The following is a 26,602-nucleotide window of genomic DNA, read 5'->3' as shown; positions in this document are numbered from 1 at the left end:
TCTCCTGAAGACGTGGACAGAATCCTGGGATCCACAGGGCCGCGTTGGCTCATTTTGGGAGGTAGATTGCTTGGCCTTCCTCCCTTGTCTTCACCTGGAAGCTCCTCGGAAACCTGTCGACTGTGGGTGACCCTCCTGGGATTTGAAATCCCAGTGGCCCAGCTCCGAGCGTGGCAAACGGACAAGCGGATGGTGGGGCTCCCTGCCAGGTCCCTCGGTCTCCCTTTGTTTCCATTTTCTGGCCAAGTTTTACTAGATTTACAACCAAATCTAGTGGTCTCTTTTTGTGTTGTTATCTGCACCCCTGCCACTGTGGACTTGGCCCTGAGTGGTTGTGGCCGGGCACACCCTCCACCCTCCTCTCTGAGATCAGGAAAGCAGGTCCCTCTACCTTGGGAGTGACAGCAGCAGCTGTGCTGGGTGTTAGCTGGTAAGGAAGGCCCCGTCTTAGCTGGTGGCTCCGGGAGAGTGAGCTAGCCAACCCGGTCCTCTTGTGCTGTGGGGTTGGTACTGGGTGCCAGTTTGTCTTGAGCTAACACTGACGTAGGATGCCTTCAGGGGTGTCAGAGTAGAACCATGCTCTGGGGGGTTTTCAGTGGCTTATTTTCTGGGAAGGAATTTGTTAGGTCTAATGCCATGACTGGCTTATCATAGTAAATTATTTGTTGGCTGGAAGGAAGGAAGGAAGGAAGGAAGGAAGGAAGGAAGGAAGGAAGGAAGGAAGGAAGGAAGGAAGGATGGATGAGTGGAAGGCTAGATGGATTGGTGAGTTTAAGGTGGGTGGATAGATGGAGGGGAGAGTAGATGAATGGATAGTTGGGTGGATGGATGGTAGATGGATGGATGAATGGTTGGTAGGGTGAATGAGGGGATAGTAGGTAGATGGATAAACAGGATAATACATGGATGAATGAGGGAGGAATAGTTAGATGGATGGGTGGGTGGGTGGATAGGTGAGTAGATGGACGATGGATAGACAAAAGGACAGTGGATGGGACGCTAGGCTATGACGGCAGAGTTGAAACTCCAGATATGACCTGGACTTCTTTTGTCTGAGAGTTTCTGTGACCTCCTCTAGGGTCACGTCCTCCCACCACCTCCCACCATCACCACCATTACCACCACCATCACCATCACCACCTCCACCACCACCATCACCTTCACCACCACCACCACCATCACTATCTTGCCGGCCGGCTCCTCTTCCCTCTTTTGTGCTGGTCTCTAAAGCACAGGTCTGATTATGTGCCCGCCTGTCTCCCAGCTTCCCCTCCCTCTGACACCTTCCCTGTCATGCTACCCTTTACCCCGCTCTCCCCTCAGCCTCCCATCCTCCCCAGACTGAAGACAAATGGCCCGTCCCAGAGCCTCAGCCACCACAGCCCCGTCCATTCAGACAAGGCAGGGCAGAGTTTCACCGGGTTGAGTGTGGGCTGCCCTGCTCCCAGCACATGCTCCGGCAGGCTATTGCTCCCACTAGCTGCAGGGCCCCTAAGCCTTCAGGAGGCAGCTTAGAGGGAGGGGCGGGAACCACTGCAGAAGAAGGGGAAGAATTCAGCTGTCGCCAAACCCAAGTGTTAAAAACACTCCCGTATACATACCAAATTCATTTATGGGTTTTGGATGCATTTTTTTGTTCTCATTTAACTGAAAACGGCCTTGATTTAAAAAAAAAAAAAAGAGGGAGGGAAATTGGCACACAGCTAGTCCATCTGGTCCAATTACTTCTGGTATTTTGAAAGAAGGAATCGAAACCTGCTGAGACATTAAACTTTGAGATGGGGCTGCCGGGCGGACAGGCGGAGCGTCTGGGTCTGATTTTCGCTGGAGGCTTGGCTGCCGTGGGATAGGGATGAACTTTGGGGCTGGGCGGGGCCCAGGGCTTCCCTGCTCACCTGTCTAGGCACCTGAGGCCTTGAGGACATAGCCGGGGGGTGGGTATAGGTCATGGGGCAGTGCTGACTCTGTGGTGGACTTCTAGTCGACCACGCATGCGAGCCGGGTTCAGTTTCTGGTCAGTGCACCTCATGCACACAGCCATCGCCTGCCTGGCAGTGCATGCTGCATGTCACTGGGATGCTGGCCAGGTTCCCGTGGGTCTTCAGGACGAAGACAGACTAAGGATCCGGGCCTGGTGATGGACTTCAGAGAAGCGGCTGGTGAGAAAGAGCCTCGGGGTTCACAACGCTCGGAATGACCACGGGACGCAGGACCACGCAGCATTTGATCCCAACCCCTGGGCCTGAGAAGCCACAGATCAAGGGCACCTCCACCGTGGCTAAGAATATGCCAGCCACACTCAAAGACTTGTCCTGCTGGGCTGCTCCTGGCCCAGTGGCCTTGTCAGAGCACCCGTCCTTCCGTGAAGGGACACACACACACACACACACACACACACACCGAAGCTGTAAAGCTTGACAGGAGCAGTCAGCCTCATCTTCCTCCTGAGGAGCAGCTGGTGGGTTTGAACTTCTGACCTTGAGGTTAGCAGCCCAGTGCTTACCCAGCAGAGCCACTGGGGCCTCCTGCTTGGCCTGCAGTGAGTATGTGAAAGATGGAAGTCTGCCCGCCCACTGCCTCCCAGACCTCCACAGCCCTGTCTTTGCTGCCCATGCAGGAAAATCAAGCTGGTCTGTGCCTAGCCCGGAACTGCCAGGCAGAGCTGCCTGGAATTAGTGTAGGGCAGGGCTGGGCTATCCAGTAACACCATGAGGCATGCTCAGGTGGGACAGGGAGCTGAGCAACTTGGGATTTGGTTGGTCTGTGCCCACGGTGGTGGAGTTCTGCGCACAACAGAATGAAACAGCGCCCGTCCTGCACCCGCCTCACTTGGGTAATTCGGTTTGAGCTTACGGTGGCAGCTGCGGTGCCAGCCCCTCCTGTTAGGAAGGGCCTTTCACTGCCCCTCTGCTTGACCAAGGATGACATCCTTCTCCAGGGACTGGTCTCTCCCAATCAGATGTCCAACGCACGTGAGACAAAGTCTCCTTATCCTGGCCTCTAAGGAGGACTCTGGCTGTGCTTCTTCCAAAACAGACCTGTGTGTTCTTTTGGCGGTCCACGGCACGTGCAGGATTCTCCCCCAGCGCCATAGTCCAAATGCATCCGTATTTCTTCCGTCTTCCATTTTCAGTGTTCCACTTTCACATGCTTACGAGGTGGTGGAGAATCCCAGGGCTTTGGTCAGGCACCTCTCAGTCCTCAAAGAACATCCTTGCCTTTCGACCCTTTAAATCAGCGGTTCTCAACCTTCCTCAGGCCGCGACACTTTCATACAGTTCCTCATGTGGTGGTGACCCCTCCCCTCCCAACCATACAATTATTTTCGTTGCGACTTCATCACTGTCATTTTGCTCCTGTTATGAATCGGGCGACCCCTGTGAAAGGGCTGTTCGACTCCCAAAGGGGTCGCGACCCACAGGTTGGGAACCGCTGCTTTAAGGAGATCTTGTGCAGCAGGTTCATCTGTTGGAATGCATCGTTTATTCCTGACTGCTGCTGCCAGGAGCACTGATTGTGGACCCACGCAGGACGACATCCTTGAGCACGTCATCCTTTGCTCTGTTTATCACGACGTGACCAACTGGCTCGGTTGTGAGCATCTGGGTCTTCTTGACACTGAGTCGTCATCCACACCGAAGGCTGCCACCTTGATCCCCACCGGCCAGAGCTTCAAGTCCTCCTCCCTGCAGCTTGTTCAGAAGCCTTCCTCCGGTCCCGACGCTGCATTCTTCTTCATTTAGCCTAGCTGCTCTGCGCCCGCGAGGGGGGCGCAGCCAGGCAAGCCAAGAGGTTGGTGGCTCCCATCCACCCAGAAGGGCAGTCTGAGAGAATAGTCTGGCAACCAATCCACTTCTGAGCAATCCGTTGACACCACTACGGAGCCAGTTCTAGCCTGGCCGACGTGGGGCGCTGTGAGCCGGAGCCCACAAAGCAGGGTCCCTCCATGGAGGAGTTCGGCCCACGTGCCCCGTGATGGTTTGTGTTTCATACAGGGCTGGACCCATGTCCCCATTTTATAGACAGGGAGACTGGGGGTCAGTAGGCAAGTGGAGTCTCAGGGAAGTCAAGCTGGCTCCCAGACCTGCTCCCGAGAGGCCCACAGATGTTTCCTTTCCTACTTTAGAAAAACCCAAACCCAAGCTCCGTGCTGCCTACTCAGTTCTGAGGCATGGCCACGCTCTCCAACGGAGCAGAGCTGCCCCCGAGGCTGCCCCCAGGCTCTCCGAGGCTGCAGGTCTCTCTGGAAGCAGACTGCCACGTCTTTCTCCCGCAGAGCGGCCTGCTCAGCCGCCCAGAGCTCGGCCACACCAGGGCTCCTCGTGAACCTCGTGCGATACGTCTTTCAGAAAGAGCGGAGTTGAGTGGGGATGGCACCAGGAGCCCCACTTCCTCCTTGCCTCTCAATGCCTTCTCTCCAGAAGTGGACCCAGGGGTCAGGGTTCCTAGCCGGCGTGGGGTGGGCTCCCAGCTGTCCCGCATGCAGGGTCCACAGCACAGCAGTTGCTGGCCTGGCCTCCTGTCCCCGATCCCCTATCCCAGTGCCCCCCAGTCCCCACCTCTGTGTCCTTCCTGCCAGCTCTGTGGAATTCTTGGCGTACTTCTCTTGACAATATTTGGGCTGCACCCCCACACCTGGGGGGCTGCCAGGCAAAGACCACTTGAAGTTAGTAAGTTGGCTTTAGGCTGGACCAGGCAGGCAGGGCGGCTGAAGACAAGTGCTGGAGGAGGCAGTGAGAGGGGGCAAAGGGGGAGGAAGGATGGCAGGGGCGAGGACAGGGTGGGGGAGGGGCTTCCCTGGTCTCTGCTTTCTCAGCAGTCCCTTGGGGACCAGCCTTGTGTCAGGGCACCAGCCCTGCACTCTCCCTGCAACCTGCCCCGCACCATCTCTCACTGCCAATGTCACTAAACCCACATCACATGTCCGCCCCCACCCGCACAAGGGCCAGCCCTGCTTTTCTCTTCCTCTCTTTCTGGGGGACGTGGGGCTCGCTAGCCCCTACTTGCTGAGCCTGTAGGGTCTGTGGTTGATGGAGTTTCTAGGTGGTGGTCGGCGGGTTCAGGGCCTGCTCGCCCCTTGAGAACTAGAGGCCCCGGCAGTCAGCCTTCCAGTGCCGTTCAGAATGGCCTCGGTTCATCTCCCCAGTGACAGGGCATGGAGGCCTACCTCACCCCCCTTTCACAGAAGGGCTGAGGGGCTCAGGGAGGCCCAAGCCCAGGATTGATGCCTACAAGAGAGGTGCTGGTTCTGCCTGGTTCCAGCCCAGCATGTTGGCCTCAGTCAGACAAACTAGCCTTGGGCAGCCTGGGCCAGTCAAGGCCAGCCTGCACTGGGCTGGGATCCGGGTCTCCTGGGAGCCTGCCCCTTGGACAGCCCCGGTTGGGCTTTGGACCCTAAGCTCCCCACCTTGTGCTGTCGTCCCCCTGTGCCTCGGTTCTGCATCTATAGACTGGGACTACGCCCCATCTTCCTCAGCCTGTTTGGGACTTACGGGGACCCCAGTGGTACACCCTTCCCTTCCTTCCCTCTGTCTGGAGCCTGGCCCTGGCCTGTGTGTCCAAGGGTGGTGGGGAGGCCCAGTTGCCTGGGAAGTGGTCAGTATGAGGGGTGGAGGGCCTCTGGCCACAGGCCAACGGGGAGGTTGGACGTGGTACCCCTGCCAGGCACCTTGTCATTCAAAGTTTTATGCTCGAGAACCAGCTGACACGTTTCGATGGAGGGAGAGATTCCTCACAGCTGCCTTTACACACATGCACACCCTACACCCTTCCTCTCACACACAGGCTAGCATGCACACATTTGTACACACACACACACACACACACACCCCTTGCACTCAGGTTAACACACAGCACACGTTTGCTCCCTCACACACATACATGCTTGTACTTTTCTCACACGTACACAGGAACGTAGCACACACACGTGCACATGCTTTTCAACACAGACATACACATGAGCCCTGTTCCTCACATACACACAAAGGCATACACATGTATTTGCTCTCAGACACATACCCACGCCCATTCCCCTCTCTCGCCCACCACTGCATGCCTTGTACATCGCACACGTGCTCATTCCCTTCTCACACACAGACACCGGACCCACACTTCCTCTCTCACACGCACCCTCACACATGACTGCTTTCACACACGCTGTTACACACGTGGATTCTCTCTCTCACACACACTTACATCCCTTCCCCCTACACAGTTTGGAATATGCACACACCCACTTTTCCTCACACGCACTGGAATATGTGCAGGGCACACCGACATGCACATGCACCAGGTGTTTGCACACGAACACACACACACACACACACACACACATCCCTCCCTCCCCAGCTCAGGCAGAGCTGGTTTCCCGTCCTGTCTGTGGAAGACTTCTCATGCACCCCCAACATGAATGCATGTTGTCTGCATCCTGGGCCCAGTCCCCGAGGCCCCGTGTCTGTGGGGATTAATTCGGGACTCACTCCTCCCCCGCGTACCCCCACCTCCACACTGACTGGGATGGATAGTAAGTGCTTGTGTGTTTGATGGCCCGCACTTACTGCAGCACTCACAGGGACCCGCCCCACTTGGCAGCCAGGGGGCCCAGGGACAGTCCTCTCCCCTGGGGGGTAGGGGTGGAGCCTTGGGGCCCGGAGGCAGTGGCCACTCTGGGCCCTGCTCTGGGGCGACAGAATAATGGAACCAGCCAGACCGGGGTCTCCTCAGAGCAGACGCTGGTGCCGGGAGCTCGGAACGGGACACCACAAGCGACAGGGGACACTGGGGCTGGGGTCAGGGGGATACCCAACAGCACAGTCCGGGGTTAGTGAGGGGTGGGCTTGCTCTGAGATCCAGGCTCTGTGCCCTCACCTCTCTCAGCCTCAGTTCCCTCTGCTTTAGAATGGGTGTGCAGGGGTGGAAGGGAGTGGTGGGGGGAGTGCCTCCCCAGGACCAAAGACAGACTGGTTTGGGGTCTGGGTGGGGGAGGGTGGACCTGGTCAGACTGGCTGGTACCCAGAGGCTGCTATTTAATGGGGGGTAGGGTGGGGGGCTGCTGTGTGACTGGAGCTAATTGCCCCCCTCTGAGCCTCAGTTGTCACCCTGTGGAATTGGGGTACTGACATTGGAAGGAGTGTGGAGGGGCATTGAGGGTGAGTACCAGACCCTCCCACCCCCACATTTTGGCCCATGTGAGCCAAGATCCCCTTCTTTCCCTAAAGGGTTTCCATGCGGACTTGGGGCCGCTGCCCTGGGCTCCTACTGGGGGGTGGGGGCTCTGTGTGGGGAGGCAGGGTGTGGCCTCTGGGGGCAGTGGACCTCAGTCTCGCTGGGGGTCAGCACTTGGCTGGGGGAGGTGTCAGTCTCCCGTGCTGCCTCTGAGACTCCATCTATGCCGGGGTGGTACCTAGTCCCCCACTCCCTGGGGGTACATGGCGGGGTGGAAGGCTGAGGGCCATGTCTGGGCAGCGGGAGGGTCACCGGGAGCACTCCTGCCAGTGGTTGGCTGACGGCCCAGCTCTGACCTGCGCTGTCATCGCAGGGGCCAGAAGAGAGGCAAACACGCAGGTCCTCCATCTGCCTGTCCGGGGCCCCTGCCCATCCACACCTTCCTCCTTCTCTGCTCGCTCCCTTGGAACCTGAAGGGAGGCCTGTCCCGTGGGCAGCAGAGGTGAAGGGCTAGATGCAAGCAGACCCAGCCTTCAGGAGCCGACACCATGTCCTCAGAGCGGGGAAGGGTTGCAGGTGCCTGGAGGCTGGTGACCCTCGGGTGGGAGGGCAATGCCGTGGGAGAGGCGGCCTTCCAGCCTGACCTGACTTGGGCATGGGCTGTGCTGGGCAGCGAGGGAGGGGGGCCCTTCATTGCTGGGGTAGCATGAGCAGGAGGCAGGCTGGGGATCCATGCACCTGGTGACTCAGTGGGCCATCTGAGCAGCGTGATTCAAAAGGAGGACTGAGACAGAGCCTAAGCCCGGGGGTCTGGAGTGGAGGAGGCAGGGTACCAGTCTCCAGGGACACCCCCTCTCTGTGCCCCCTCTCTGCTCCGGCCAGAAGGCTCAGTGGCAGAGGGGTTGGGGTTGGTGGTGGGCAGGGCCAGAAGCAGAGCAGGGACCTGGCAGGAGCCACTGGTCAGCTTCATTGCGGGTTTGGCAGCTATGGGCAGTAGGCTTTTGGCTCCTGAAGGGAGGTCATGTCAGCAGCAGCCACCAGCCTGAGCCCAGGGCCCTGGAGGAGCCCTTTTGCTTCCTGTCCTGTCCCCTTCACCGCCAGTCCAGCCTCACAAGGGCCTCTCTGATGGTGAGCGCGTGCCTGCCAGGGGTGCTGCCCTGAATGGTGGCATTCAGGACCTAGGCCCTGAATCGGAGTCCCAGGGTCGAGCCCCAACAGTGACACTGAGTCACAGGTTGACCTTGGGTCAGCCCCCGCACCTCTCCACACCTCAGTTTCTGCATCTGTAACGCGGGGCCAAGGCGACAGCTGGTTCTGGGTGGGTGTCAGGGTGGGGAGGGGGTGCCTGTGGTAGAGACTTTTAGAAGCTGGAACTGGGAGCCGCATGGGTGGCTGCCTTGTGTACAACTCCCCCCCCCCCCCCCGACACTCCCTCATCCCCATTCTCTTTGCTTTCTGGACTCTGCTGCTGGGTTCCGCTCCACCGGCATCCCCCTGACACCCTCATTGGTTCCAGCAAGTGGTAGGTAGCCAGGGGTGGCCATTCCCCAGGCCTATTCCACAAAACCACCCCCCTTACCTGGGTGTGGGGGTGGGGGCGCCGAGACAGCAGAGCGAGGTGGCTCCGCTCAGTCATTTTTTGCCCCACGGCTGCTGCTCAGGATCCCGAATTCACGCTCCAGGGAACGTCTCGGTAATGAGCGGCCACCAGGAGGTCATTGATATTGGCTAAGCGGGCTTAATTAGCCGGGAGCTGGAGGTTACCAGGAACGCACGAGAAGCTGTTAAGGGGTTAACCTCCGAGAGATTACATTGTATTCAGCGCTCTGTTAAAGTTTGAATTAATTTTTCCCATGGGTTTGTTCACATTCTAATTTTCAACTAAATGAGACATCTGTTTCAGAAAAGGAAAATTTGCTCCGTTGTCATGGCAACGATCATTCTGTAAGAAAATTATTCCGAGGGTTACTTTGGAGCAGAAAGACAGGGACTGGGGACATGGAGCCGCCTCCTGCGGCTGAGCCTGGATCCGGATGCAGCGCCTTCCCTGGAGGGCTCCCTGCCCCCACACAGGCCGGCCACTGGGGCCGGGGTCTGGTGGCCTTCCCCCAGGTGCTGCGCTGCTGTGGGAATGGGTATCAGCTTCCTCAGGCCCCCCCACCCCACAGCATCCTCTGACCTCACAGCTAGTGGACTGCGCCTGCCCCTATGAAGCACTGCTGGACTGCAGGCCACCTTGGACTTCAGGCTCCTCCCCACGGGGGCGGGACCTATGGTCCCAGTGGTGTGCCCATTCTGCAAGTCTGGTTGGCTGGACGGGGAGTGGGGGCAGCGTGTGCCCTTAACACCCTGCCTGTTGGCAGCCAGGACCTGTTCTGTGTAAACACCTGACTCACCAGCCAGGGACTGCCCAGGTGCCCCCCCATAGGCTGGCCCCAGGCCTCCATCTGTCTACACTGCTCCCGACCCTCTGCCCACTCAGGCCCAGCAGGCTGACCTGGCAGTATTTCCTCTTCCCACTTCTGGGCAGGATGGGACTCTTCCCAGCCCCAACCGGCAAATTCCCGTACAAGCCGGAGCACCACGGCCTCCCACCTCGGACTCCCAGGTGTCCGGGCCCTGGTGGCCCGACATTGAAGTACTCAACTGCTTAGGCACTCAGCTGGGTGGTGGCTCCACTCACCGGCTGTCCCACAGGAGACAGGCCTGGCCATTGCTGAGCCCAGGATTACAGCCAAGGGGCCCCGGCGTGGCAGCTCAGCTTTGTCATGTGGGGTCACGGGGTCAGAATGGACGCCATAGCTATGCGAGGAGGACAGTACCATTCACCCAGCCTGCCCCTCACCCCCTCTCCCCGCTCCCCCTGCCAGGCAGTGGGACTGCAGCCAGCAACAAGGAGCTTCCTGCCCCATGGTGGAAGGGCTGGGGGCACTGGCAGCGTGCCCATTTCACAGGGGAGGAGGCCGAGGCTGGGTTCCCTGAAGTGCCCAGTGCAGGGGCAGATCTCCAATGTCTTTCCATCCCTCGGAGGGACAGAGCAGTGTCCCCTCTAGTGCTCTGGTGGCTGTCAAGACCCGCAGACAAGACCCACTCTCCCGTGCAGCTGGGAAAATTGATCTGATGGCCCGTGAGCGGGGTGCTGGGAGAGGAGGCAAAGGTGGCAGGGAAGGAGGTGACACAGTCCTGGGCCCACTGCCCGATGCCTGGCGCTCTACCTGGCTCTGCTAGGCACGCGCTGTGTGGCCCTGGCAAGTGGAGCAACTTCTCTGGGCCTCAGCAGGGGTGGGATGCACTCCACCCTCCCAGGATTCAGGCCATGTGCTTCCAAGAACCCAGACTCACTGCCACGGAGTCGATGCCGACCCAGGGACCCAATAGGACAGGGTAGAACTACCCCCGAGTCTCTGAGCCAGTGGCTCTCTGGGGACAGAGAGCGCCGGCTTTCTCCTGCAGAGCCGCGGGAGGTCTCCAACAGCTGACCTTCTGGTTCCCAGCCCAGTGTGTAACCAGCCAGATGGGTGCAGCTATAGGGAACTGTCACCCCACCTGAACGCAGCCCTCAGTGCTGGCTGAGGGGGAAGGTGGCTCCTGGACAGGTGAGGGGCTTGGAGGTCCTGGGGGGTCTCTGATGTGCTTCTGAGCTAACACACTCCTCTCCCCGTCCTGGTGGGGCCTCGTCCTACCTTTAGATCTTTGCTGAGATGTTAGATGAACAGGACTCCGGTGGTCTGGTTGTAGGTGGGCATGGGCTGTGCTCTGCAGTCACCCACCCTGCTCATCCCCGTGGGTCCTCCATGTGCTGGGGACCAAGGGACTGTGGGAATTGGAGCTGGGAACATTGCCTGTCGGCACTGGGGCAGCCCTGGGTGGACCCTCTGGGTCTGGGGCGGACACATTTCTGCTAGGAGCCAGGGCAGGAAAAACATTGTGTGTTGCATCTCAGTACACACGCGTGTGGGCCTCCACTGAACTAACTGTATTTAGCAGAGCCTTCTTTTCCTATTAGGCCGGGCTCTGGTGGTCTCAACTCCTTTGTCTTTAAAATGCCTTGTTGGAAAAGCCCTGCTCTAGGCCAGAGTTCTTCTTCCAGACTCAGTGAGGGGGTTCCAAGAGGGGGGTGTGATAATGATGGTGGCCCCGATAAGGGCATGATGGTGATGATGGTCGTGGTGATGGAGGTGGTGATGTTGATATTGATGATGGGGATGATGTTGATATCGATGATGGGGATGATGTTGATATTGATGATGGGGGGATGATGTTGATGATACCAATTTTGGTGGCGGTGATGGTATTGGCGGTGATGGTTGTGAGGATGTTGGTTGTTGGTGACAGTGGTAGTGATGATGGTAGTAGTCATGGGGTTGGCAGTGAGGAAACGGTAGTGACGTTGATGATGCTGTTAATGATGGCGGTGGTGGTGGTGGGGGTGGGCACGTTCGGGAGGATGTTGGTGATGGGATCGATGAGGATATTGGCAGTGATGATGGCGGTGACGATGATTGTGGTGGGAATTGTCCTGAGGATGCTGCCGGCAGCTGTAGTTCACTGAGTGCTTGCTGTGGGTCAGACATGGTTTTAAGTCGTTTACGTGGTAACTGATGTAAGTCTCTCCACAACCCTATTGAGGTGGATAGCCTTATGCCCCATTTTACAGAAGAGGAAATTGAGGCATCGAGAGAAGCTCAGTCCCAGATCACACAGACAGTATGAAGTGGAGCCGTACTCAGGCCCCCGTGACCCCAAGACTCCCTTGACGTTGAGTACAAACTCTTGTGTGGAGCGTGTTTTGGGGAGAGGGGCAGAGAGAACCCTCTGCTTTTGCAGACTCTCACGGGCAGACCTCTGTGGATGTGTCTGAAGTTGGGGATGCACGCTGGTGGGACTGCCCATGTTCCCTGGGCCACCCACCCAACCACCCTCCCCCTGCCTTGGCCACCTGGCTTCCTGGTCTCCCACTTCTTGGGAATCAGCTGTGTACACCTTGCGAGGAGACAGCCCCTCCTCTAGCCCCTTTCCCTCCTGCCCTTCTATTTCTCCTCTCACAGATCCAGAGGGCAGACTCCTGTGTCCACTGCTGGGGAGAGAGGGCCAGGTCCCCTTCTCCTGGAGCCCACTGATGGGACTCCCTTCTCCCCTATCCCCCAAGAATGAGGGGCTACCACAGCTGGTTCCTTGAGGTCAGGAACCTAGCTGGTGGGATTGGGGCAATGGTGGTTAGAAGTACTGCCTGCTTTTGGGGGCCACCTGGGGTATTGCTTGCCACTGTCGATGAGGGTTGTGCTCAGCTTTGGCTGCAATCCTGGGGCAGCAGGGAGAGGCCTGTTTGCCATCCACTCCCTCATTGGTCCCCACGCTGCCTGATGCCCACGTTTATTTGTTCCCTGGTGTCCAGCTTGAGAATGGGATCTTGCATGTGGAGCTGTGGATGGAGTGTGGGGCTGGGGGCAGGAGAAGAGGGAGACCCTGTTCTGGGCAGGAGTCACGGCATGGGCAAGGCTGGTGGTGGAGGGGACCTTGTGGGTCTGAAACAGACTTTTGTCCCCCATGTCCATGTGGTCATGATCCTCAGCTGCCCTCCTCCATGGCCCCTGTCCCGATCCCAGGAGGGGCCCACCCCAGGATGCAGCATATGGAGAGAGCGCACGAGGTCAGAGTTTGAATGTGACATCGCTGATCCTCTGTAGCCTGCCCCTCTCCGTTCTGACCCTGGGAGGGGCGACCGAGGGTTTTTACAGAACCACCAGGCTTCGAAGAGGGCACATTGACTGGCTGCCAAGAGAGAAGAACTGATGAGTCAAAAACCTGGGGTATCTGTGCCCCACGGAATGTCATGTGGACCTTGGAGGGTTTAAGTAACAGCTCTGTGTATGTGAGAGGCTGCGGGGAGGAGCGGCCGGGAGCACCCTGACGCACATAGTGGCAGTGGTGTGGCCATCCTGGGAGTCTGCAGATCCGGATCGAATCTCTGATCCACTTCCTCTCTCGGAGCCTCAGCCTCCTCACTTTTGCAGTGGGACGACTAGGGGTCCTCAGTGCCTGGGCGGGTGGGCGCAGGCTGAGGTTGCACATGTGCTAATGGGGGAGCAGAGCCGCCCGTGGGTTTTCTCAGAGATGCTGAGGTGGGTTTCACTTGCACCGTGGACACCATCAGGACCCCTTGCTCACCTCAGAAGAACAGAAGCTACAGGTAAGCAAGAAGAAAAGGGGGCGCGTTCACCGGTAGCCCCACCGCCCATCAGCTCAGCAGTGTCCTGAGCTTAGCCTGAGCGGAGGTCACCATGGCATAGCCATGAGGCTGCTGCCCTCTCTGCCCTCTGGCCGCCATCCCAGCGGCTCTCTGACCGGCCCGTTTTGTCTGCAGGCAGCCCTGGTTTTATGGCTGGGGCTTTAATCTCCCGAGAGGCCAAGCGCTGCTGGAGAAGTGGAACCTCATTCCTGAAGGGGTGGACATCCTGATCACCCACGGACCACCGCTGGGTGAGAGGCTGCCGCACATGTGCCAGGGCGCGTATGGGTGCCTGCGTGGGTGTTGGGCGGGGGCGGGGGCCCTGCCAGGGTTGTTGGAGGCACCTGGATGGGCTTTGTTCTGACACCAACAGGCTGGGTCACCTGGGACAGGCCAGCTCACTCTCACCCTCATTTGCTGCGCGCTAGCTCTGGGCTGCCAGCTCACTTGTTCCCTTGTGCGCTCCTGGCTCAGATGCGGGGAGTCAGAATAACTCCCTTGGGTCATGTGAAGCCCCCCAAGCTCAGAGGGGCCGCTGGTCCCTTGACGCCTACTTCCATATAAACCAGCGGTGAGTGTCCTGGGGCGCCTGGGTCTCCCCCAGGGTCCCACTCTCAGGGCGCTGTCCCAAGCATCCCTCATCCAGCCCGAATCCCAGGTGAGGGGCTCTGCTCCCTCTCCCACCCTTCCTAACGTCCCCACCTCTGCTCTCCGCCCGCTGCTGCCACCCTGCCCACCCCCGCCCCCGCCACCTTCCCTGGTCTTTCCTTCTCTTTTTTTAATTCTCCTCCTCCCCCGCCCCCTCCCTCCCCCCTCCACCCATCCAGTCATCCTACCAACACCTTTCAGGGCCCTGCCCTGGGTGTGCCCTGCCCTGGCCACGCTCTGTGCAGCAGGCAGCTTCTATCCAGGGGACATGTGTGTGAGTCAGCAGGGGCTGCCCGGGTGCTGGGGGACCCACCCAGCACAGATGCCGGGGAGAGAAGGGGGCCCAGCCGAGCCTTATGTGGGGTGGGGTCCCGGCCCCCAGCCAGTGAATGGATGATGTTGCCTACACACTTGCAGGTGCCTTCGAAGTTAGACTTGTCTCTGTGTCTGTTTGACCCGCCGGCTCCAAATATGGCAGCAGCAGTGCCCCCTTATCGACTCTCGGATTTGAGATTTAGAACATAAGCCATCTACCACCTCTCACTGCCTGCCCATGACACAAGACGGCCCGGGTGTCCGAACGCCGCGTTAACCCTGAGACCGAGCAAGTGCACGCTGGCTTTCCTTCAGTAGCTTGTGTCGTGCAAAAGACTTAGGACACGTTATCCTTCGCACAGTGCCCTTTCTCCAGAGATCTCTTTGTACCGGGCACATTACCTGCACTTGGAAGTTCCCCCAAGAATCACTTCACCTTTACTAGGAACCGGATAGCAGGACGTTCCAATTTGTTATCTTCAATTGAAATCTCCAATTTCAGGAACAGAAATGAGAGTCACTGTACAGTCAGCGAGGAGCCCGCGTGGCCTCGCAGGTTATGAGTCTGGCAGCTAAGCACGAGATGGGCGGTTCGAGCCCACCAGCTTCTCTAAGAGAAAGACAAGACTTGGGGCACCCGTGGAGAGTTGCCGCCCCAGAGACCCGCCGGAGAAGTTCCTGTCTGCCCGGTAGCGTCGGTACGAGTTGGAATGGCCTGACTGGCAGTGAGTCCGGGACAATAAGTTGAGAGTCATGTGTTCTGAAACCCCAGGGGCGTCGATCAGAGTTCACACTCCTTTGTCCAAGTTAAGAGGAGGTAATTTTGTGAGACGGCACCGCTTCTTCGCCTGTGCACCGACACTCACCAACGCTGGCCTTTCTCTTACGAAGAAGCTCGGTGTCGGCCTCCCCTTCGAAGCGCTGAGCACGCGTTACCCGTGGACTTCTGCGTAGTCAAACGTGTGCTGATGTGTTTGCTGCGTAATTCGAAGAAGGAGAATTTCGGCCTTCACAATGTTGCTGACACGCCCCGTTGCCCCCGCCCCTCCCGTCGACGTGCCTCTTCCATTTTCTCTCCCACGCTCCACTCTTGTTCTCAGTGGAGTTCTGGCTTTGCGTGTCCCGCGGATGGTCTCTGTCCCCGTGGCACAGCCTCCTCTAGTAAAGGACAACCCCGCCGACCTCTAGTGGACGCTAACTCACGGTGACAGTAACTGAACAGAGAGCAGAACCGCCCGTGGGTTTCCAAACCTTTAATGTGCTGAAGTCTGCAGAGTGACCGGTGGATTCGAACCACTGACCTTCTGATGGGCAGTTGGAATAACCAACCAGCCCCGGGCCCATATGCAGACAGCTCCCTTAGAAGTCCCTCAACACCTAGTTCTTTCCCAAATCTCTCTTACCGTTGTGGCCCTACTCTGCAATTCGCCAGTCTGCTCTCTCCTGGCGTTTAAAGCCAGGGCGGTGCCTGCACAAGGCCGTACCCGTCGTAGCGGGAAACAGCGGAGCTCCCTAGGTGAGACAGCAGAGCTGCTGCGTGCTAACTATCCAATGCGGTTTTACAATCAGCCCCACACCGCTCCGGACACAGGCCTGCAGCCCACGATGCATGCGAAGAAAGCAGTTAGTTGTTGTTAGGCTGTGGGAGTCCAGGGACCAGGGGAGCAAGCAGGGGCACGGAGAGGTTAAGGGACTTGTCCAAGATCACAGAACCTGGAATTTGATGGGCATCCTACCCAAGCCGGCTTCCCACCCACTTGCCTCCTTGCCCTCCCCTTCCGCCTCGAGGCTGGGGGTGCGTGTGTGTGTGTGTGTGTGTGGGGCGGGGTGTTGTTCAGGAAGCTTCCATGTGCCTTTCTCTGCAATGGGTCGGTGGCATCTAAGAGGTCGCTCGGTGCTCTCTTGCCTCACCCATCTTCCCTGAGTGGGTGGGAGTGGTGGGCGCCAGGCATGGGCAGCGGGGCAGGGTCTCTGACGGTGTGTCCCGTCCGCAGGCTTCCTGGACTGGGTCCCCAAGAAGATGCAGCGCGTGGGCTGCGTGGAGCTGCTCAACACGGTGCAACGGCGTGTCCAGCCGCGGCTGCACGTCTTCGGCCACATCCACGAAGGTCAGTGGGGTGGGCAGGGGCCCATTCCTGCAGCCACAAGGGTGGGGGTCCAGCACCCAGGCCTGCTCTGTAAGCGTCTCACACACGTGGGGGCCCTCAGTCGGCTGGGGTGGGAATGTTTCATCCCAGGAAGGTGAATGCTGAACCCCATCAAGCTGTGTGTTGGTGGGGCGGGGTGCTCGGCAGCTCTGCCTGCCTCCAGCCCTGGAGTCTTCCCAGGTGCCCTGGCAGGGATTTTCTTCAGGGAGCGCACTTGAGCTGGGGCAGTGAGGGTACTGGGCCAGCGAGGGTACTGGGCCTGGTCGTTGCCTCGTGAGCTCCCCAAGGCTGCGGCCCTGACTGGGACTCAGCCCCCACTCCTGGGCCTGGCAAACAGTAAAACCCAAACCCAATGCCGGGCCGTCCGTTCTGAGGCTGTCAGCCTTTACAGGGGCAGACAGCCTCCTCCGTCTCCCGTAGACGCCTGGTGAGTTTGAGCTGCCAGCCTTGCAGCCAGCTGCCCCAGGGGACCCCGGCAGCGCCACCAGGTGCCCAGTAAATGTGGAGTGCCCCTCCCACCCGAGACAGAAACAGCTCTAGTGACATGGGTGACTCTCCTCTCCCCACGGCGCACAGAGAGGCCTGGTCTTCCAGCTTCTGACGGGAGGGCACCCTGGGGGTGGGGTGGACAGGGCACACTTCCACACCCGGAGTCACGGTGGGCTGCTTGGGGCTGCTCAACACCGGGCACGGACGCTCCTCACTGACCCTCAGATGCCGTCAGCCTTCCCTGAAGGCAGGTTGGCTTGGCCCGTCTAGAACAAAGCAAAATAGAAATAAAACCAAGCTCATGGCCATCGAGGCGATGTCGACTCACAGCAGCCTTCTGGGACAGGTAGAACTGCCCCTGTGAGATGGTCACTCTGTGGGAGTAGACAGCCCTGTCGTTCTCCCTTGGAGCAGCTGGTGGTTTTGAACTGCTGACCTTGTGGTTAACAGCCCAGCAGGAAGCCCTCTAGGCCAGCAGGGCTCCTTCCAGGTTAGAACCGATGACTCCGTTCACTCTTTTTCAACCATAAGTCGATCTTTCCAAAACTCCCCTGCCAGCCCCACCCCAGCCCTACCCCCGCCAGGAAGCACCTGGGCTCTTGTGGGACAGGGGGATATGGTTTCCTCCAAACGCTCCCGGCTACCGTGCTTCCAGCACTCGTGGGCGTCCTGGGTCCATCTGCATCACACCGTGTCCTCTCGCAGACACAAGCAGGCCCTAGAACCTTTCCCCAATGCCCCCCTCAAGGCTAGTGGGACAGCAGGTGTGGCCAGGTCTTGCGTGGCCCCGGAGTGCACTGCCACCAGCTCCAAAGTGGCAGGTGACCCGAACCCCACAGTCACACTCACACAGCAAAGACTGGGGTTCCAGGGAGCTGGTCACTTGCACAGGGAAGGGCAACGTCCCTGCTGGTTTGCAGGGGGTCTGGGCAGAAGGGGAGGGGGAGTCTGGCAAGTAGACATTGGCGGGAAGAGAGGCCGGTGCGGGCAGATGTTAAGGGGAGACAGTGCCTGACAGTGATGGTGATCTATCGGTCAAGATGACAACATTGATGATGGTGCTGACGGTGGTGACAGTGAGGATGGGGAGGAGGAGGATGGGCATGGTGTTGATGGGATGGTTGTGATGGCGGTGATTATGATACTGGGGGTGTTGGTGAAGACGATGGTGGTGATGGTGACGATGATGATGAGGAGGAGGAGGCTGAGGATGGTCTGGAGGGGGGTGGTGGCAGTGACGGTGGCGGCGATGGCTGTGTTGAGGACAACCCCTCACGGAGGGTTCGGGGGCTGCGCTCTGGATGTAGATTGCCAGGTCAGTTGATCCGCATTAAGACTCGGGAGTAGAGTTGATTGTTACCGTCTCTATTTCACAGACGAGGAAACTGAACTTGAGGCTTTCAGTGGATGGCCCCAGACACATGCAACTCACAGTGACTGAGGGTCCCCCTACCTCCCGACTCCCCAGCCCGCTACCACTCTTGGTCTAGACCTGATGGTGTGCTTGTCTCCCTCCCAGGATACGGCGTCATGGCCGACGGGACCACCACCTACGTGAATGCGTCTGTGTGCACTGTGAACTACCAGCCTGTGAACCCACCCATAGTCATCGACCTCCCGACACCCCGGAACTCCTGACTGCTCCCTGCGGCCCAGCCCTGCCTGCCCACGCCAACTACACCCATCTGGTCCACGGCACAGACCTCCCCCCCAGGACCTGCTGCTCAGAACAGCCCAGCGGACCCGGCTGGCTGTGGGGACGGGCTGAGGCCAAGCCCCCCGACTCTTCAGCCTCCTGTGCCCTGAAGCTGAGTTTGCACACATCACCATTTTCTGCGTGGGCCGTCGAGGACTCCGAGCTCGTGGCCCGCCCTGCCTGGACGGTGGCTGAATCCCCATCTTTCCCTGTGGGACAGCCTTGCGGGTTCAAGAAGCCGCTGCCCTTGGACCCCCTTGGCTGCGTCTGGGAAATTCTATCACAAAACCACGCTCTTGCCAACGTCTGCGTGGCTGAAGCCCGGGAGGGGTTCAGGGTTCAGGGTCTGGGGGTAATTTGTAGCCTGTGCTCCTACTTTCCTCCCTCCCCTGGGCGGGAGGGGCTGTCAGGGACGTCTCAGGAAGCTGGGCCACGCCTGGCCGGGCCACCAGTGATTGGCCTCCTCTCAGCTCCCCTTTCCCTCCTGGGCCCTTTTGACTGACTTTAACAGTGGCCTGAGCACCCCGGACACCCCCTGGGGCCCACATTTGCAGGCAGCTGACCAGATTGAGTGATCAGAAGGTCCATTCAGGACTGGCCAAAAGCTCCAGGTTCTTGGGGAGCGGAGCCCCTGGCTCTGAGAGAGGCTGCACAGCTCTGGGGGAATCCATGTCAGGGCTGAGGGTGGACATGGGGAGGTTCTGCAGGCTCAGGCAGCCAGACTGCACATACACACCTGCGTGCACGACAGACGCCCATATCAATCAGTAGAGGCTTAACTGACTGCAAACTCTTGTAGCTCCAGCACCCTCACCTGGACAGGCAGCTCTGACTTTCTGGCCTGTAAATTAGGACGGGGGCAAGGCAGGTGTTGTGTCTGGGGGAGAGGGAACCAGAGGCGGAGTTAGGGAGGCAGGGTTTGACTGGGGCAGGGCCAAGTTCTTTATTTAAACTGATGACGTTTTGTTCATACCTGGGTTTTCTTTTTCTGCCGCAGCACTTGATTTAAGCCCCTTGCGTTCAGATCCGTGCTAGGGCCCTTGATTCCTGAGTTGCAGACCCGAGAGGGACAGCTCGCCGGCTACGCACCAGCCCCAGCCTGGGAACCAGCATGTAACGTTCTGTTTTTCAGGAGCCCTGTCAGAGTAGGACTGCTAACCGCAAGGTCAGCAGTTCAAAGCCACCAGCCGCTCCAAGAGAGAAAGTTGAGGTTTTCTACTCCCTGAAAGAGTCACCCGCAGGGGCTGTTCTAGCCTGTCCTATAGGGTCGCTGAGAGTCGGCATGGACTCGATGCCAGGGAGATTTGGCTTTGCAGGACTCATGGACTGCCCTGCACCATAGGACTAAGTTGCCCCAGGCCAGAGAGAAGCGAGAACGTGCCTTACGGCACATAGCACAAAAGGAGCAGAGCCAGGATTTGAACCGTGGTCTCTGGCTCCGGATCCTCCCTTTGACCACCTCCCCAAACTCCCTCCGACGGGACGCATCTACAAGCTTACTCCCAAGGGCTCTTTAAAACGGCGTCTGAAGGGCCCAGCCGACCCCGCTTTGGCTCCCCTCTCATAGAACAGCCCTAGGGCCCCAGAGCCTCCCCATCTGAGACCAGCACCCCACCATCCGGGAGAGCCGGGCTCTCTCCAGCCTCTCCTCCAAGGGTCCCCCATCCCCCAAGCCCTGCTTGGCCCAGGCCAGTGTTGGGAGGCAGGGGGCAGGCCGCCTGGCTGAGGAGGTTCCTGGGATCGGGATGGAGCCCCTCAGACTCACCCCATGTGTGAGCACACGCCACAACGCCTGGCCTCGGAACCTTGTCGCCTCTGAATCTCCTCGTTGGGGGGACCAAGAACTAGACGCTTCGGGAAAGGCAAGAAAAGAAAAAAACAAAGAGGACATTTTCCTAAGGACTCTTCAGAATACGGTGTATTTTTATGCAGAGAAGAACTGCTATGGAGGCAGCTGTCCCTTTCAGAGAAGCGCACGGAACCCTCGAGGGGAGAGGGACGGCATCGCTTCTCACTCAGTCTGGCATCACTTGTTCGTGGCTGTAATTTTCTCTTTTTGTCAAGCATGTTAGACAGTAAAGTCTTTCTAAGAAGAGCGAGCCAGGCTGTCGTCTCTTCCTGAGCTGAGTCTGGGTGTTGGGGAGACTGCCGGGCGGGGAAGGGGGCATCTTCCCAGGGGGGTCGTGAGGCTGGCAGCTTTGCTCTCAGCCGGGTGCCCTGCTTCTGAATGAGACTGGCCAGCGTGGCTAACAGCGCCAAGCGCTGTTCCGCTCCACCACGCGGGGTCCCCTGGGTCACACTGGGCAGCCGCTGGCTTCCCGTGAGAGGCTGTCGCTTCCCTCCACGGCAGCTGAGCACCATGACTTTCTTCCTCCACACCAGCGGAGGGCATCACACTGCCAACATTGTGTGGTTAGCGGCCCCGGCTCTGACCCGCCTGCCATGAGGGTTCCCGTGTCCACGTCGGGGAAATGGCGTGAGGGGCCTACGGACACTGCGCCATCTTCACCCCTCACCTAGAACCCTAGAATATTTCCAAATGGCTTGACCTGCCCCACCTAGCACCTGCACCTTGTGGGTGTGGGCTGGCGGGGGGTGGGGGAGCTCACCTAGGCCCGCTGGCTGAAGGATGAGAGGCCCACGCAGCAAAGCTGTTACCTGCGTCATCCCAGGTGGGCTGTTCTAGGTAGCCATCCGGCACTAACCCACAGCCAGCCCGTCCAGGAGCGAGCCCAGTCTAGCGGTGGAGCCTTCAGCCCTACTTCTGTCGGCCGGCCACATGGTGCCGGGGCAGCAGGTAGCTGGTGCATCTGAGGGGCAAGGCCTGGAGTAGTTCACTCTCTGTCCCAAGGACTCAGTCTAGGGGCACCCCTGGCCCTGTGTTGGCCCCTCAATTCCCTCCATTCCACTGCACTTCCCTGTGTTTCCTGAAGGGTCTCAGCCTGTCCCCGACACGGCCTAGGCTCTTGCCAGTTCTCTTGCCTGCAGACTCTCTGCTCAGCTCTGGGCAGCGCTGGCTCCCGGGCCTTCATCTCCAATCAGCTGCCTCCTCGGGAAACCACCCCTGACCCGGTCCCTCCCACCTGGTCCCTCCCTGACCTGCCACTCTACAGCCTGTGAAACCCATTGTCCTCCCGTCAATTCCAACTGCCCGTAGGGTTTCCAGGGCCGTCACCTTAGTGAGGCAGACTGCTCCCACCCGGGGGGCCGGTGGGTTGGAGTTGCTGGCCTATGCACACAAACACGTGTGTGCACGCACACACATGACATCCACATACAAACACACATGATGCTGGCTTCGTGAATGTTCTGTAGTTGGATTATCTGGTTTCTGATATCCGTTGTCATGGTTACACACTAACTCACAGACAAAATCCATGCGGCGAGGATTTACTAAGGACGTGCACAGGTGAGACGCACTCAGGGGAGGTGTTTACCAGAACCTGTAAGGAAGCTTCAGGTCTGTTGATGTCTGATGACGCATGCCTGCAGGCACAAACCACTCTGCTGAAATCTAAAGGCCTTAGCTCACGCTTTCTGGGTCAGGAAACCCAGCTCCCTGAGTTAAGTGTCCAGAGGCACCCACTCCAGGAATTCTCAGTCCGAAGGCACTCGGCTCCACTTCCGTGGGTCAGCAGGTCCAACTTCCCCTATGAAGTGCCTGGAGGCCTCCCACTCTGCAAGCCAGCCTCCTGCACAACAGCCCTCGGCTTGACCTGCTCTGTGGGTCAGGAAGCCCCTCACTGTGTGCCCTCCTCTGGCTCCTGGTCCTGCTGCTGCTTCTCTGATGGTACAGCTGTCACCTGGATCCACGAGGTTCACTGCGCAGGGATCTTGGGTCCAGAGGACGCGCTCCTGGCCCTTGCTGGTAAAGAGATTTCCCCGTCCTGCTTCCCAGAGGGCTCGTTTATACACAGCAGAATGCCACTCCAAGGAATCCTAGTCACAGTTACTCCCAGGTGAATCCCATCAGTATCTTCCTAGGCTAGACAGGGAAAGGCCATTTGGTGGATGTTAGAGGGTTTGCCGAAAGAGCCACATTAAATAATTCACTTCCCATGCACACACACACACATACACATATGCATGCACACATATAGATACACATACAGACACACACGGGTACACACACATACAAACACATGCATACACACATAGATACCCCCCCCCCACGTTGGACAAGCCAGTTGCTGCCAGCGATGCCCGCTCCTGGCAACCCGGTCTGTGTTGAGTGGAACCATGCCCCTGGGTTGTAGAGGCTGTAACTGTTGGGAAATAGAGCGGCCAGACCTTTCTTCAGCGTTGCCTCCGGGCAGGCTTGAACCGCCGGCCTTCCAATGAGCAGTTGGGTACTTCACCCTCTGGGCTGCTGAGGACCCTGCTGTCTCCACACCACAGGTGGCCTGGAACGTCCCTGTCACCCTTGTTGGTTGTGAAGTGCAAGTGCCTCTGTAACCCTTAGCAGACCACCCAACACATGGCGGGTGCTCAGAAAGCAGGGCTTCCACAAAGGGCTGGTGACTAGTGACTGAGGAAGGTCCGGGGTTCAAATCCCGAGTGAACCAACTATGACCATGCCCAAGTCACCGATCCACCTCTCCTTCCTCTGCAGAACGGAGTAATAAGTTTTCCATGTGTGTAAAACGGGGTTTTCCAAATGGTCCGGCCCTTCCATGGGGACAGTCCTAGCATGGACGCCCAAGTGAGGCTCCCAACAGCCCAGGGTGAAGACAGTAGATCTTAGCATCTCTCATCCTCAAGGAGAAGCCAGCACCACATGGTGAAAGACCTTCTTTGCTTAGAGGCCTCTTGTTGCACCCCATCCAGCCCCAACCAGAGGAGACTCCATATTCTGAACCAGGGAAGAGGAGGGCCAGGACTGACCAAGCGCCCCAAACTCAAATCAAACCCACTGCCGCCAAGTGGATCCCAACTCCTCGTGGCCCTCGTGGCTCCTGGGGCACAGGAGAACTGCACTCGGGGGCCTTCCAAGACTTCCATCTTCCGAGAAGCTGGCCGCCACACATTTCTCTTGCGAGCCACTGCTGGGTCCCCTGGGAGCCTTCGTCAAAGCCCAGGGTCCCTGTAACAAGGGGTGCTTGGACGGTGGGAAAGATCTTGCTGGTTTGCCCCACATGTCTCAAATCACGCATTTCTTCACAAGCGGCTGTGTACACGGTGCTCAGATGGCCACTGTGATGGGAGGGGTGCTCCCCTGAAAGATGCTCCCCAGGCCGCTTGTAGACTACAGTTGCACTAAGCTGTGCAAGTGCATCTTCACAAGCCAGTGCAAGCCATTCCACTCGGCAGAGGGGCGCTCTGCTCAGCCGGTGCGAACTTTTCCTCCCTGGAGGTGCAGGCTGGGCTGTGAGCGGGCTCTTCCTGGTTCAGTCATGGCCTGGGAAGCAAAATGGAGACTGCCATGGACCCGAATTTATAACATATGGGTGATCCGGGTGGATATCTGGTATGGGAAAATTGTTTTACAAGTCATTCTATTACAGGTCAAGGTCACAGGTCAAGGTCATGCCAGAAACTTAAATCTCCCTCTTGGGAAAACCAGGGTGGCAAGCACGTGGCCCCGCTACCCAATCTCTTGGTCGTCACAGTCAGAAACAGCGTGGCCCCAATCAACAACGGCAGCGCCGAAGATGCTGCTCTGAATGTGTACCCCCAGGCCTGGTGGTGATCCAGTCTCCTATCAACCTTCTAAAGGGGCTCAGGAGGCCTCTGCCAGTTTCCCCAGCTGGTTGTTCTGCTTCACCCCCAAATGTAAAACTTTAGGTCTCTTCTGGCTTTTGCTTCATTGGTCCTAAGTGGAAGGGTTTACATCGGCTCAGATCCCTGAGTGTAAGGGATCCGGTAGCTCGAAGAAGCTGCCCCATCTTCCGGACTTCATCACATCCACTCCTCTGCAGGAGGCTCTGGTGGGAGCGAGGCCGAGGGTCTTGGCAGAGGGTCAGCCTCTCCAGTGGGTTGGCTATGTGACCAGCACAGCCCCACAGAGCGCCCTCGTGCAGCAGCAGCGTCTGGCACTTGGGCGTCCATGGCCGGTGGCTTGCATGTTGGAACACCTACGGAGGGTGCCTTTGGATCCAGGTGCTGTGACGAAGCCTGATGGGTTTGCTCTCAGGGCCTGGAGCCCTGGCACAGAGGTGGGCCTGCCGCCTGCCACTTGCCTGCCTCTGAGACAGATTCCTGGACACCTCCTACCCCTCCCTCCGGATGAGCCATCTCTTCCACAGTAAAATGTGAGTTGGTGTGCTCGTGACACCCCCACCCCCGCCCCCTCAGTCAGAAAGCAGTGAACTGCTTGGTGGGCATCTTTGGGTAGGGGGTTAATTACACCTACTATGGACCGTGGCTGATCCTGAGGAGAGTCACCCACAAAACAGCCCCAAAGCAGGTCTGGATTGGGGCACAACAGCCTTGCCACTCGAACCACCCAGCCCAGAGGCACCCCAGAGTTACCAGAGGGGCCGATGGCCATGTGTGTCCTTCCCGGTGGACTACAGAAACAAATTCAGAGAGACACTCAGGTGTGTATAGGAAAGAGCTTTATAGACAAGAGTAATTGAACATTGAGAAAACATCCCAGCCCAGTCCAGATCAAATCCATAAGTCCGATATTAACCTGTATGTCCTATACCAGCCTATACATTCCTCTTCAGACTCATGAAACACATGCAATGACGCCAAAGGCAGGAAGATCACATGCCAGTGGGTGCAAAGTCGTGTGGATCCAGTGGTGGTGGAAGCATCTCAGCACCGGCGGGGGTCTCCACATGGCTCCTCCAGCTCCCAGGCCACAGGGTCTATCAGCAAAGTGCCATGTGTCTTGTCAGTAGAGTGTCTCAGGGACTGAGCGGAGAGAGTGTCTCTCCAGCCTCCAGGGAGGAAATCCAGGAATTTCCAGACTCCTGGGGAGGAAGCCACGCCCACATAGAGGCCTCATTGACTATGACCCGATTGACAGACTAGACTCCACCCCTTCATTCTTAATCCTCTCAAGCCCCAATTGACATCAGGTTATGTAACTACCATTCCACAAAAGAGCCTGACAGGAGAGTCACCGTGCAGATCCCCATGTCGCTGCCCACGCAGAATGTATTCGTCTGAGTCAACTAGAGAAGAGAGAGCTTTATATCAAAGAGCAATTGTATATTAAAACATCCCAGCCCAGATAAAGTCCATAAATCCAACATTAGCTCATATGTCCAATACCAGTCTATAAATTCCTCTTCAGACTCATGCAACACATGCAATGATACTGACTGCAGGAGGGTCACAGCCAGTAGGTGGAAAGTCTTGTGGATCCAGTGATGGCGGAAGCGTCTCAGCGCTGGCGTGGGTCTCCATGTGGTTCCTCCAGCTCCAGGGCTCTGGCTGCCATCAGCATAGTTCCGTGTGGCTTGTCAACAGGAATGTGTAGCAGAGAAAGTGTGTGTCCCTCCTCCAGGGAGGAAGACAGGAGTTCCCAGAATCCTCAGGAGAAGGCCAAGCCTGCACAGAGGTACTTGATTGACCGGCTAGACTCCACCCTTCACTCAAGTGGACAGGAGATGATGTAACTGCCACACAGATCCAGAGGACTGCCGACCTAGGACATTTGGGACACAGCTCGTGCCGTGCCCGGCATGACACACTTACTCAGCTGAGGAGAGGTCAAAGGGTGCAGAGCAATCGATCTCACTTGGAATGGTCGTAGTGCACCCGGAATGGACTACAAGCGCTTGGAACTTACCAGCAACAAAAAGCTAAGTCCGAATGCAGGCTGCGTGGGGAGAGTTGGGGAGCAGTGTGCCCGTTCCTGAAGGAGACCAAGCAGCCCCCTTGGACAAGGTGGACACGCCTGACCACAGCTGACCCATTCCAGCTATCAGCTTGCCTTTCTAGCAGGTCCTCAGTCCACAC

The 26,602-nt window shown here is 58.2% G+C and overlaps 1 protein-coding gene across 1 annotated transcript in view; it reads left to right on the top strand.

Annotated features, from left to right (window-relative positions):
- MPPED1 (metallophosphoesterase domain containing 1) overlaps positions 1-18,630 on the top strand; it is a 76,178-nt gene extending 57,548 nt beyond the window's left edge. The window contains exons 4-6 of the mRNA XM_075552661.1: positions 13,529-13,644; positions 16,351-16,464; positions 18,512-18,630. Of these exons, the coding sequence (XP_075408776.1) occupies positions 13,529-13,644; positions 16,351-16,464; positions 18,512-18,630 (349 nt within the window). The remainder of the gene's footprint in view (positions 1-13,528; positions 13,645-16,350; positions 16,465-18,511) is intronic.
- The last annotated feature ends 7,972 nt before the right edge of the window (positions 18,631-26,602 follow it).

This window comes from Tenrec ecaudatus, chromosome 6 (genome assembly GCF_050624435.1).
Source record: "Tenrec ecaudatus isolate mTenEca1 chromosome 6, mTenEca1.hap1, whole genome shotgun sequence".
NCBI lineage: Eukaryota > Metazoa > Chordata > Mammalia > Afrosoricida > Tenrecidae > Tenrec > Tenrec ecaudatus.
Note: the sequence above shows the minus strand (reverse complement) of the source record. Positions and strands in the feature narration are given on the sequence as shown.